Here is a 13,628-nt window from a genome sequence, read left to right as displayed (position 1 = left end):
TTTTCTCTCCTAGGAAACAGATGGAAGACTGCTGTGACCCCGCCCATCTCTTTGCTATGACTAAAATGAATTCCCCCATGGGGAAGAGCATGTGGTACGATGGGGAGTTTTTATACTCATTCACCATTGACAATTCAACTTATTCTCTCTTCCCCCAGGTTAGTACAGAGTTTGTTGCCTTTCAATATAGTCTCTTCTATGTCTTGATATCATAGGAAAGGGATAATTGATTTTGCCTAACTAATCAGATCTACTTCTTTTCATCTTCTTACTTTTCTGAATTAGAAATGCTTCCCTTTATACTGTCATTTTTTCGTGAAGAAATCAAATAATGTTGTGATGCAGGGGCAGCAGTAGGATATTACAGAGTAACAGATTTCCTAGCCCTTCTGACTTGAGTCGTATGAGACTGAAGAAAGCAAGCAGAGAAGGAAGCAAGATCAGGGAATTGTGGAATTCCAGTGCTTTGAGGTTGGCTCTGGTATGATCTTGAAGATTTGCAACACTGGAATGTTTTCTTAGGGCTGATACTCAGGGAGTGGGGACCATATGGTCAGAAGTTGCTTCTTAGAGCTTGTGAATCTTAACCCTGTGGTTAGATTACTGCTATAAAGTGTAGGAGTGGTGGAGATGGAGAGAAAGTATTTGACCACTTTTGAAGTGGTCTGAATCAAGCTTTGCTTCCTTAATGTTTTTCTTTGTGGTTTCCTAAGCATTGAAATCAAATGTTTTACTAAAATATATCTATGTAGCTAGTGGGGGGAAAAAGGAAGTCTTTATTTCTAGGGAGCCGTAGTTGGAGATGGGAAGTGGATCTTAGGTGAAATTGCCGTTAGGGAGAAATTGAGAAATGAATGTCGGCTTCCCCAAGTCTTCACGCTACTCTTGGTTTGGCCAGATGATTGTGCAGAAAGAGAATTCATGGTCAGAGGTGGAAAACATATAGCTGTATTAATAGCAAAGATTCTACAGAGGAGGCATCTTATAAAGTTTGAGGCACAGGCAGTACCAGATCCAAAGTCACGTGCTCTATGAAATAGCTCCCATTTGCTAGTTCATTCTTAGGTGTTTTCATCCAATTTAACGGTTTTAGAGTATGTATAATGATACAGTTGAAAAACTTTATTTTAAAATAGGAAATAGAAGGTTGAATTCATGGCCAGCATCCTTGTGCTTTTTCTCTCTTCTTCATTTACCCTTGGGAGCCTTCCTTATGTCAAAGCAAATGATTAACAGTCATAAAATGTAGAATTGAATTTTGTCTCCATCTCTTCCTAACTAAATGCCTTGCTAAGTCACCTAACTCTTCTGAGGTTCAGCTTTCTCATTTGTGCAGTGGCGAGAGCAGTACCCGTCCACTCACAGAGTTGAGGTCAAGGACATGTCATATAATGCATGTCCAGGTATGCTGCAAACTACAAAGCATTATGTAAATGTTTTAGGTTGATTAATGTTGTCCTGGTTCATATACTGCATCTTTAGACTGAGGAATGAAGAGTATAATTGCATTAGTCAGAAATCTTCCTAGGCGTTTTTTTTTTTTTTTTTTTTTTTTTTTTTTCCGCTATGCGGGCTTCTCACTGTTGTGGCCTCTCCCGTTACAGAGCACAGGCTCCGGATGTGCAGGCTCAGTGGCCATGGCTCACGGGCTCAGACGCTCCATGGCATGTGGGATCCTCCCGGACCGGGGCACGAACCCGTGTCCCCTGCATCGGCAGGCGGACTCTCAACCACTGTGCCACCAGGGAAGCCCTTCCTAGGTGTTTTTAGCAGAAGGATATTTCATGTTGGGCATTAGGCACTTAAAAAATTGTTAGGCGAATAGAGGAGTTGGAGTCAAGAGGTGGCTCCTGGAATTACTTAGCCCAAGAACTTTACTGCCATAACTGTGGTTTAGGGATTAGAAAACTACCGTGGCCACTGCCATTGGCAGAAACAGGGCCAGGAAGATGGGTTTCAACTCACCTCCTCCCTCCAAACCTCCCTCAAGTGCATCTAGTGGGTAAGATTAATTTACATCCAGAACACTAGTTGCAAAGAAGTCCAAGAGGGGCAGTTTTTAAAGCAATCCAGCTTTAGCAGGAAGCTAGAAAAAGGGTAGAATTGAGGTTGAGTAAGCCAATTCACAGCATCTTCTTTGTACAAATACTGATATCAACTTGCTATGAAATGAAGAAGAGATAAGGAAGCAATCTCCTTTAACAGCTCATCAAATAGAAAAGATTTTAAAGAAACCCAAAATAGGATTTTATAGATGAGGGCTTTCAATCATACTAACTGACTTTGTGCTAGAAAATAGATTTGAAGAGAAGAAATGATTAAAGAAATACAAACTAACTTCCCATCTTATCCGGTAAGTTGCAGCAGTAAGATAGCAGGAAACATTTTCTTTTTCAAGTGTGTGCACATGAATTTTGTGTCTCTGTGTACCAGCTGCAAGACCAAGGAACCATCCCTGAATAATAAAGGAAAAATGCTTTTTTCTTAGAAAGTGAAAGTCATCACATCACTCTGTGTGTGCACAAGTCATTACAAAGGGCTGAACCAGTTCAATGGGTAGACTTGAAAAAAGGTTACCTGTGTATTCTTCTGAAGAGATTCTGAAATGACTAACTAATTTATAGAAATCCTGGAGAATCAGTTTGCATCAAAGGGTGTCTATACCCGGGCCCTCTTATTTCTCAGTGAAAGATTTCTAGCTTGTTATCAGGAAGCTAAGTTGTCAGTTAATTGTTAGGCTTCATTCATGCTCCCTGTGGGAAGAAAGTGGTGTGTGTTGATTGGGCAGAAATGCAGGTGAGTGAGCTGGGCTCTGTGTTGTCAGTTGAACAAAGCATCCCTCCACTCCCTGTTTCAGCAAGGTAATGCTAAATCACTCCTTTGCTAACTCAGATGTATAACTTTATATCACACTTTTAATTATATATTTTAATGTATTTCGTTTAATTATATATTACACTTCTCCCCTAAATGCTCCATATATGTCAGCTGTCATTATTATTGGTATTACTCCTTTGCCTATTTTAATCACTGCTTTTGTTGTTGTTGCCAAGATGCAATCCAAGATTCTCTGTGTGATGTGGAAAGTTAACAGGTCCTGAATCAAGGCTGGAGGGTCCACAAGGGCCCTAGTGAGATGCTGTATACTTTGTAATTACAGTTAGTTGCTTCTTATTTGGACCTCCTATGACTTCCCATGGCTTTATTATCAATTTATTCAATTCTGCCTCCTATGCAGTTATTTGCCTAATCACCTATCACAGTTTTCTAAAAGTCTGTATCTGCTGATCTCAATACCATCTTGTGAGCTTTTGAGGAAACTCGTTTTTGTGCCTCGTGCAGTGCTTCACACTTAATATAGATGCTCATTTCCAGCTGCTCTCCCTGCCTATGTATGTCCCACCTGGGCTGGACCACTGCTGTGCCCTGGCTTGAACTATAGGAGACCAAGCAGGACAGTTTGATGCAGCTGTTTTCAAATGGCTCTATAAATGTATTTTGGTGAAATATTTGTTGAATATTACTAGGCATGAAGGGCCGAATTTTAATCCTCATGTAGGTTTTCTAGAATATGCAGTGCATGTGTGTGTGTGTTTGGAGGGGACAGTGTGATGGTAGGTGTTCCCACTTTGAGAATACTTGAGGATACCTCCATCCCCTAGGCTGGGATCAGCTCTTTCCTGCTCTGCCTCTCCCTTGGAAGCCTACATGGTCCCACATTTGTATATAATACCGAATAAATGCTATTTTGGCCTAAGACATATTTTTACCCAGAAAGAGCATAAATTTCCTTGGCAATGAGTGAGGGAGTAGCAGGAATGTTAGAAACCACAACTGTGTTGATATAATTTAATAAATATTTTCTTTGGTGTAATAAATATATGGTCGGCCCACCATTCTCTTACATTGTGCTGGATAGTCACGTGAAATACATCACAAACTAGACGAGTCATTTTTCCTCAAAATATCTACCCAAGGCCATATGTAAAGAATCACAAAATATCATTAATGCACCACAGACAGACATTTCCAGCTGCTCTGGTCACCATAAACTCCCTGACATCTTCCACTTGGCATGGACCCACAATGCCCTTGGCCCAGGGGAAACCCAGCAGGATATTTTGAAGTAGTTTTGTCAAAATGACTTTGTTAGAATGAAAATACACATTTGTTTTTCACAGTCATGTGCTTAATAGAATCCTCTGAGCTCCTGGGTATTCCCAAGTCTCAGAGCAGTTTTTTTCTCCTAACGAAATTTAGATTCTACTATATAATCTACATCATTTGGTAGCTTGCTTTTTTACTTAACAATATGATTGTAATCATTTTCCAAACATATACCTTTTCAACTAGAAGGAAGCTGAGGGGACTGTTTGGTGGGCATAGATCTTTGCCAAGCCTGTGTTGGTTCATGTTGTAGACTTGTGTTTGGCTGAGACCTGACACAGGAGCTTAACCAAACAGGTATTTATTTATCTCAAGCAATAGTTAGGAATTAGGAGGTGAGTAGCTTAGAGCTACATGGTGGCTACACAGCACCATCAAGTTCCCAGCCTCCTGCTTGAACATCTTTAGCTGGTGGCCAAGGAACCTTCTAGTTTTGATCCAGGATCCCAGTAGGACAGAGAGGAAGCAGAAGAGGAAATCTGGACAGACTCCAGCAGATGTGTCAGTGGCCAGGACTGAATCTCATGGCTGTGTCTAGCTTCAAGAGAGGCTGGGAAATTTCAGTATTTCAGCTGTAAGGCAAATGCACTCCATGTGCTGACCTGGACAACTGCCTGCCTTAGTTTCTTCACAGGTTATCTCACTCTGTCCTTATAGCAACTCTGTGTGGTTGTTACTCTGGTCTTCATTTCATGGGTGAAACTGAGACTGAAGAGGGTTAAATATCTTATTCAAGGCTCTAGAGCTCACAAGTGGAGGGCTGGCATGTAAAACGTGGCCTGTCTGATTTCCAAAGTATTATTATTATTATTTTAAATTAATTAATTAATTTTTGACTGCGTTGGGTCTTTGTTGCTGCGTGCGGGCTTTCTCTAGTTGTGGCGACTGAGAGCTACTCTTCGTTGCAGTATGTGGGCTTCTCATTGTGGTAGCTTCTCTTGTGGAACATGGGCTCTAAGTGTGTGGGCTTCAGTAGTTGTGACACTTGGGCTCAATAGTTGTGGCGCACGGGCTTAGTCGCTCTGTGGCATGTGGGATCTTCCCGGACCAGAGCTTGAACCTGTGTCCCCTGCAATGGCAGGAGGATTCTTAACCACTGAGCCACAAGGGAAGTCCCCCAAAGTGTTATTGTTTATTATCTTGTTTCTATTTTTTTCTTAAAAAGTCATGGGTTCTGGGGCTTCCCTGGTGGCGCAGTGGTTGAGAGTCCGCCTGCCGATGCAGGGGACACAGGTTCGTACCCCGGTCCGGGAAGATCCCACATGCCACGGAGCGGCTGGGCCCATGAGCCATGGCCGCTGAGCCTGCACATCCGGAGCCTGTGCTCCGCAACGGGAGAGGCCACAACAGTGAGAGGCCTGTGTACCACACACACACACACAAAAAAAGTCATGGGTTCTGGTGGATTCATTGTTAATTTTTATCACGCAATCACCTTGAAACCATTTTAAGGTTTTTGCTTCCCTTATATAAATACTCTTAGAGGAAATGGAGAAATTCTTTCGTAGCTATCTGAGAGGGAAAAAAATAGAGTACAGATATGCAGGCTCTAGGATCCTGTACAGCACTGTAGTTGCCCTTTGACTTTGAGTGCCCTAGTGGCCCACTTTGGAAGGAGAAATAAGACCAGTTCCAACTGGTTTCTATTTTGGTTTCTATTAAATGGGTTCTGGACCCAAATCCAATGTGTGTGTGTGTGGAGACTATGTGGAGACTTTCCCATACCACCAAGCACTTCTCACACACCAGCTGGGAGTCTTACAATTCAACTCAATTCTGACACTACCTACCCGGAGTTAGCATCAGATTCCACAGGTAAAGGACTCAGTCCCACAAGACCACGCTCCACTTCAGACATCACTCATGAGCCCAGGTTATTACTTGTACTTTTGACCAACCGGCTACAAATGGGAAGTTCCAGTGACTCCCCCCAACTCAGGATGCCAATCGCAAATCCGAGTTGTCACCTGTACTTCTGACCGAATCAGAGGTTTCCACGACCTCCTTCTTGGGTTCTATTAGTTTGCTAGAATGGCTTACAGAACTCAGGAAACCCGTTTACTCACTAGATTACTGATTTATTACAAAGGATATTAAAGGATACAGATCAACAGCCTGATGAAGAGGCACATAGGGCGAGGTCCCCAACAAAGGAGCTTCTGTTCTCCTGGACCTTGAGGCCCTGCTTCGTGGCAAGTGGAAGCGCCCTGTTTCCCCAACCTGGAAGCTCTCTGAACACCATCCTTTGGGTGTTTTATGGAGGCTTCATTATGTCAGCATGATGGATTAACTCCTTGACCATTGGTGCTTGATTCAACCTGTAACCCCTCTCCCCTCCCTGGAGATCAGGGGGGTGGGACTGAAAGTTCCAACCCTCTGTTCATGATTGGTTCCCCTGACAACGAGCCCCCATCCTTAGATGGTTTCCAAAAGTCACTTACATTAACATCAACCCAGATGTGGTGTGAAGGGGCTTGTTATCCATAACAAGACACCATTTTCACCTTTATGGCTCTGAAGGATTTTCAGGAACTGAGGACAAGAGACCAAATGTTATAAAAGATGTTCCCTTTGCCCTTATTGTTCAGGAAATTCCAAGCGTTTTGGGAGCTGTAAGTCAGGAACTGGGCGTGAAGACCAAATATATTTGGGAAACATATTTTTGTCATCTGAATGTTCCTTATAAATCACAGCATCGCGTCCGTGATAGAGAAATCCAGGTTCTCAAAGGAAAGCAAATTATTCTTTGCACAGTGGTTCTATATTATAGAAATCCAGAACATGATCCCACTACCATTAAATAATTCAGAGCATTTACTCCTATCATCCTTGGTTAAATGGCAACGTTAGAGAAATATGTAGGGAATGGAGTCTACAGCTCTGGGTTTTAGACCTGGCTTTCTATGATGACATTTGTGATCCCAGGCAAATCATGTAACTATTCTCAGCCTGAATTTATAATTTTCAGTTCGGGACTAATAATACCTGGTGTTTGTATTTCAGTGTTATTATGAGACACCAAGTTAAAATGAGATTAGGGGTGTAAAAGTGCTTTGTAATGAATGCACTGTGCAAACATATAATAATGTTACTTTTTTTATCTGCTTAAGCATTTATGGCATGTAAGCATTTCTTAGGCATTTTGGGAACCAATGGGGGGGAAAACTCTAGAAAAGTGGTCAAATCAATTTTCCATGCTGGTGAGTGGTGAGAAGAGATAAATCTGTTGAGTCTGGGATTTAGGGAAGTATAAATTAGTTATGGAGAATGCCTCAGGCTGTGCCAATTGGACATTTGTATCATTATAGTTGGATAATAATTATGATACGCTGAAAGTGCAATGTAAGATACATTATTAATTTCTAGTGAATTAAGATTGTGTATCTTGACAATGGATTAGTAGCGTCTGTTCCACTCATTGTCCCGTAACTGAGCAGATGAGGAGAGTGGGTCATCACAGGACTTGCAAATACCTGTTATCCTCGGAGGAAAGGAAGGCACACGATTAGAAGTTAGTTGCCCCACGGAGCAGTTGAGAGTAAACTGTAAGACGCCTTTGTCTTTCAAACTTAGAAATAATTACAAATTAAGACCTTTCTCTAAAGAAAATTGTCACAGGTTGTCTATGGTTGAGAACAAAATGAAAATGAGTTGTGAGGAATGGTGTGTCTCGCCACGGTGTGGACCTTTCTAAAATATGTGACAGTGTGTAAAGTTTAGTACAAAGACTGATTATGGCTCAGGCTTAAAGCTTGCTGGGAACAACTGAAAAGGTTGCATGACACCAATTACCACTGAGTCAAATCTCATCCCGTAGGTCTGATGGGAGTGATAACTCTTTTCAGGAGGTGTTAATGTTCCACAGAACATTTTCTTCTTAGATTTGGTTCACATGACAGGGTGTTTTCCTGGAGAAAAAGCTGGTATATCTTTGTTTTTCTTCAGTTGGTTTCTTCATCTTGGTCCTTCTTACTGGCAAATGTCCAAGTGTAGAAAGGCATTTCTATCTGATTTTGACTTCGTTTTGAGCTTTTGTTTTCATACCAGGAGGCCTCTGCTCTTGATATGCTCATTTGTACTCCTTAAGTCTATTAGAGATCTCTTAACTGCATAAAGATACATTTGATTAACTTAGATCATATCAACACTGAATTTTCTCTGGCTTAATTAGTTTGGTCAGGGAATAAAAAGATACAAAATGAGTACAGAGAACATTTTCTTAATGTTTGTTCAAATCAGTTTACTCTCCTTCTTCTGCTAATTGGCCTGTAACCTTTAGACCCCATGGGAGCTGGCACAATATTCTTGACATCCCTCATGGCCTGACATATCCTCTTATCTGTAGGGTCAGAACTTCTGGGTGAAGAAGGGTTGGGGTGGGGATAGAATAGGGAAGTTAATTTGGCTGTGGAGGGTAAAAGGCGGTCCAGCTAGTAGCCAGAAAGGGTTATTAAGATTCTCACCCTAGGTAACTGTTTCCAGTAACCAGAAGATAATAAGGAGTAAAAGAAAGATAACTACCATATGGTATCACTTATATGTGGAATCTGAAATACGACACAAATGAACTTATCTACGAAACAGGAACAGACTCACAGGCATAGAGAACAGACTTGTGGCTGTCACAGGCGGGGGGAGTGGGGGAGGGATGGAGTGGGAGTTTGGGATTAGAAGATGCAAACTATTATTATATATAGGGTAGATAAACAACAAGATCTGGATAGCACAGGGAGCTATACACAATATCCTGTGATAAACCATAATGGAAAAGAATATGAAAAAGAATGTATAACAGAATCACTTTGCTCTACAGTAGAGATTAACACAACATTGTAAATCAACTATACTTCAATAAAATAAATTAAAAAGAAAAGAAAACAAACTTATGGTTACCAAAGGGGAAAGGGGGGAGGGAGGGATAAGTTAGGAGTTTCGGATTAACGTATACACACTACTATATATAAAATAGGTAAACAACAAGGACCTATTGTATAACATAGGGAACTATATTTAATATCTTATGATAACCTATAATGAAAAGAATCTGAGAAAGAATAGATATAGATGTATGTGTATAACTGCATCCATTTGCTGTACACCTGAAAGTAACAAAACACTGTAAATCAACTCCTTCAATTAAAAAAAAGAAAAAAAAAAACGATGTGCCAGTAGTGTGCAAAGCTCAGGCATGAAGATTGGGGGAGGGTGGAGCTATACCCAGAGGGCCAGGTTAAACAGTCATTGATTTCAGGTTCCCAGCCACTAGGCTGGGGGTTTGGCGACTGGCAGCTTTGGGGAGGTACTGGCCAGAGGAAGGCAGGGTTCCATCCTTCTAAAGGCTTGGAAAGCTGATCATTTAATCCAGGCAGGGACTCAAGGGAACAAGGTGGAAGTTTCCAGCCTGGGGGTCAAAATCAGGCACCATTTTTGAGAACAAGGCAGAAGCACCTTTCTGGAACTGAGTCTGAGCTGGGCACCAGGAATCTGGCAGGGCAACCTGGGGCTGTGTTTTGAAAATAAGACAGAAGCCAAGTTACCAGAGCCATCCCCGAAGGCCAGGGTCAGAAGACTGCAGGTGTAACTTGACGGTGATACCCACAGCTTTGGGTGGCCACTCCCCCAAATCATCCCCCTGAAGCCAGAGCTGCTCTGCATTTCCCAGGGCTCAGGCCGAATCTGCAGTGGCCCCGATGTGGGTTCAGGCTGAGAATTAGGCCTGATAAAGAAGAATTTTTGAGACAAAAATGTTAGGTTCTTATCCTTTCCTGTGTCACCTCTATGGAGGCTGACAGGACAGAGGACGCAGAAGCTAAGTGAAGGAGAGAATCTGGGCAAATTGTTAATTAAGGCAATATGTTAGCAGCTTGACAGAAAGATAGGTGAGGGGATAAGTGTGGTGGAGAAATTCAGGATAGCGTGTGGGTGTGCTGTCTATAATGGAAACAGAAGTGCTTTTTGAGGATAACCAACGTTTTATACTCTGAAAACTATTTTTCATAAAATTTTTCTTGCCGAATTTTATTTTTCCTGTTTACCGAGATTCCGACCTTCTAACTCTTTACTAAGAAAAAAAAAGGTGCTGAGAAAAAGACAATAGCAAATTAAATTCATTCAGTAGTGTCTTTACTTGAGGTGGTCTGCTGTTAATAAAGCACGGGCTAGCAGCTCCTTATATGATTATTTTGCTTAAATTTTTCTCTCCCTAGGGTTTGGTCTACTCTGCTTTTATATACATTTTGGGTCTTATCTACTATTCAGATGATAGCACATTCACAAAGTATTGTTAATTTTGGAGCCATAAAACGTATACATTTCCTAATTGCTTTTACTTGTTAAAGCCTGACATAGACTTTGACTGTAACGCACAAGGTCATTAAGAACTGAAGTAACTACAGTTGGCAGGCGCTTCCAGATGAGATGGGGATTATTGGAGGACTTCTTCAAACCCAAAGGCCAGTGATATGTATGGACTCAAGAAAAAATGTAGTACTTCTTTTTGTTTTTATAAAATAAGCTTTAATCGTAATTTTATTTGTATTTACTTGTTTATTTACAAGTATCTATTGGTCCTGTTCAAATGTGATTTTTTAAATTGAGGTATAGTTGATTTACAGTATCATGTTAGTTACAGGTATATAGCACAGAGATTCAGTTATACATACATATATATACATACACATATTCTTTTTCAGATTCTTTTCCCTTATTACAAAACATTGAGTATAGTTCCTTTTGCTATACAGTAGGTCCTTGTTGGTTATTTTAAAAATATAGTACTTCTATATGATCCGTAAAATTTAGTACAAATCAAGAATCAATGAAATATAGTCAGAGTTGAGTTAAAATTTAAAATAAGGCTCTGATGCACCAGAAATTCCCTTTCACATGTGTTGGACTTGCCGCCAAAATAAATATGCCCTGCAGCCAGCAAAACTATGCTTTCCTAAAATTTTGGTGATTCTGTATAAAATGAGTTCACCCATTCATTCATCAAGCATTTATTAAGCACTTTGTGCTGTGTACTAGGGACAGTGCTAATTCTGGGGAGGTAGTGGTGAGTAAAGACAGACCCATTCTCTCCCCCCACCGGGTACTGTCTTCAGTGTCCCAGAGGTTCCTTACCTTCCACATGTTCAAAATTAAATGCCCTCTCTCCCCAGCTGGCTTCTCTTCTCTGTTTCCTGCCTCCGGTAATGATACTATAGCCCACGAATCACTAGAGCTGACACCTGGGTCTTATGTTTGAGTCTGTCCTCTGTACTAACCACTTCCCCAATGCAGTTTTATTTTGTAAATATCTCTTGACTCCATCCCCTCTTCCCTGACCTCTCTGCCACTGTGGTAGTTCAGGGTTTATCCTCTGTTATATGGGCTCATTCAAGAACTTTCTGACAGGTTTCACTCTTATGAACTTGCCTCCCTGCAACGCCCTCCACCCTGCTGCCAACGGCTGTCATTATAAAACGTACATCTGGGCTTCCCTGGTGGCACAGTGGTTGAGAGTCCGCCTGCCGATGCAGGGGACACGGGTTCGTGCCCCGGTCCGGGAAGATCCCACATGCCGCGGAACGGCTGGGCCCGTGAGCCATGGCCGCTGAGCGCGTCCGGAGCCTGTGCTCCGCAACGGGAGAGGCCACAACAGTGAGAGGCCTGCGTACAGCAAAAACAAACAAACAAACAAACAAAAAAACCTTAAATCTGTTTGTGTAACTTCTCTTAGGTCGCTCCTCTCTGCCCGCCGTGCACACAAGAGCAAGTGGCCTAACGGCGCACTCACCACATCTGCTGGAGCAGTGTCAGTGGAGGAAGCTCACAGAGAAGGCCAAGTAGCGGCTGGCAGATACTCTGCTGCCTTTCCATAATTACAAATGATGAGATCCTAGACTTTCTGGACTCCAGGAGAGGGACCCTTAAACTAGGCTGACATATTAGTCGTCTAACTAGGTGTGTGTGATTCAAAGACTGTGATATTAAAGTGTTAAGATACGGCAGAGCCTTGGCTTTGGTCTGGTTTATCAGCTCAGTGCTTGTGGGTGATGGAAAGCCCTCTGCAGTCATGATTGGCAGCTAGAGGACAAGCCTTGCAGACACAGGTGAGTGACATAGCTTGCCAGAAAAGGATTTATCAATCAGCTCATGCTTCGGCAAGAGCTAGCCTCTTCCCTGGCATGATGGGAGGGCCGGGATCCCGGTCTTGCTATTGGCCAGGATTGAGGGCCTTCAGCGCCTGACCCCTGCTGGTCTCCATGGAACTTTATCAGAGGCCACTTTTCTTTTCTGCACCACGGGGGATCAGTCTTGGTCAAGTTAACCCTGCCTGATTACCACCTACAGGATAAAGTTCACATTTCATACGGGGGCACACAGGCCTTCAATATCTGAACTCTCGGAGAATATAAAATAATATAAGCTTAGTAATAGCCATCCACCTTCTTTCTCCTGCTTCTCATTACTTTATACAGTTGATCCTTAAACAACATGGGTTTAAGGATGGGTCCACTTATACGCAGATTTTTTCCAGAGGTAAGTACTAAAGCACTGTCCCATCTGCCGTGGGTTGAGTCATGGGTTCAGAACCATGAATACAGAGGAACGAGTATAAGAAGGGCTGATTATAAGTTAACAGGAGAATTTTTGACTGTGCGGAGAGTCGGGGTCCCTCATCCCCCCACTGTTCAAAGGTCAACTGTACTCTGTAATTACCACATGACTTGCATTTCCCCCAAAAAGTTGTGCTTTTTTTATTCCCTCTGCCCGGAATATTCTTCCTTTCCTTGTCTGATGAATTCTTATTTTTCAAGATCCAGCTGAAGCATCTTCATGTCTCAATAACCGTCCCAGTTCCCTCTCCCAAATCTCCATTGCCTGCCGTATCAACTAAAAATCTGTCCCCTGCCCCCCCACCCCACCCAAATTTGTGTATATATCTGTCACCATACTATCGAATAGCAGTGATTTGTTCACGTGCTTTCTGCGCGCCAGACTGTGAGCTCCTTGAAGGCAGCACCTAGACAGGGCCTGGCGCATGGCATAGCAGGTGGTAAATGAAAACGAGCTGAATGAACAATAGAATGGATAGCTATTCTTCCAAAGCCTTTGCAACCACATGACAGCAGCCTCCTTTTGGAAGGAGATGCTGCCTGTGCTAGAAGGACCCAAGATCATTCCCATGAAGGCTGCAGCACTGGGAGAAGGAAAGGGTGTGGGATGGTGTGTCTGACACCACCTTCTTAGTGTTCAGAACTTCATCCTAGTCTCGAGATGAAATGATCATACAGTTTTAAAGTGAGCCACTGTATTGGTGCCGGACATGTATGTAGTTGTTATTTTGGTTTTGTTTGTTTTGCTATTATTATTAATCACTTTTCAAACACATTATTCTTGAGAAATTGTTACCGGGTATTGCTGAAGGACATTTTGATGTTTGTGAAGATCGTTTCTCTCTCTTTATCTCTATTCCT

General features: G+C 42.2%; 1 protein-coding gene across 1 annotated transcript in view; it reads left to right on the top strand.

The window, feature by feature from the left end:
• Positions 1-13,628, top strand: part of ST8SIA1 (ST8 alpha-N-acetyl-neuraminide alpha-2,8-sialyltransferase 1) — a gene marked incomplete at both ends in the record, with an annotated part of 146,493 nt that overhangs the window by 56,470 nt on the left and 76,395 nt on the right. The window contains one exon of the mRNA XM_082849660.1: positions 14-158. Within this exon, the coding sequence (XP_082705786.1) occupies positions 14-158 (145 nt within the window). The remainder of the gene's footprint in view (positions 1-13; positions 159-13,628) is intronic.

The sequence above is a fragment of the Leucopleurus acutus genome (genome assembly GCF_964270905.1).
Source record: "Leucopleurus acutus genome assembly, chromosome: 11".
Taxonomy (NCBI): domain Eukaryota; kingdom Metazoa; phylum Chordata; class Mammalia; order Artiodactyla; family Delphinidae; genus Leucopleurus; species Leucopleurus acutus.
The sequence above is the reverse complement of the archived record's forward strand: the minus strand, read 5'-3'. Positions and strand labels throughout refer to the sequence as shown.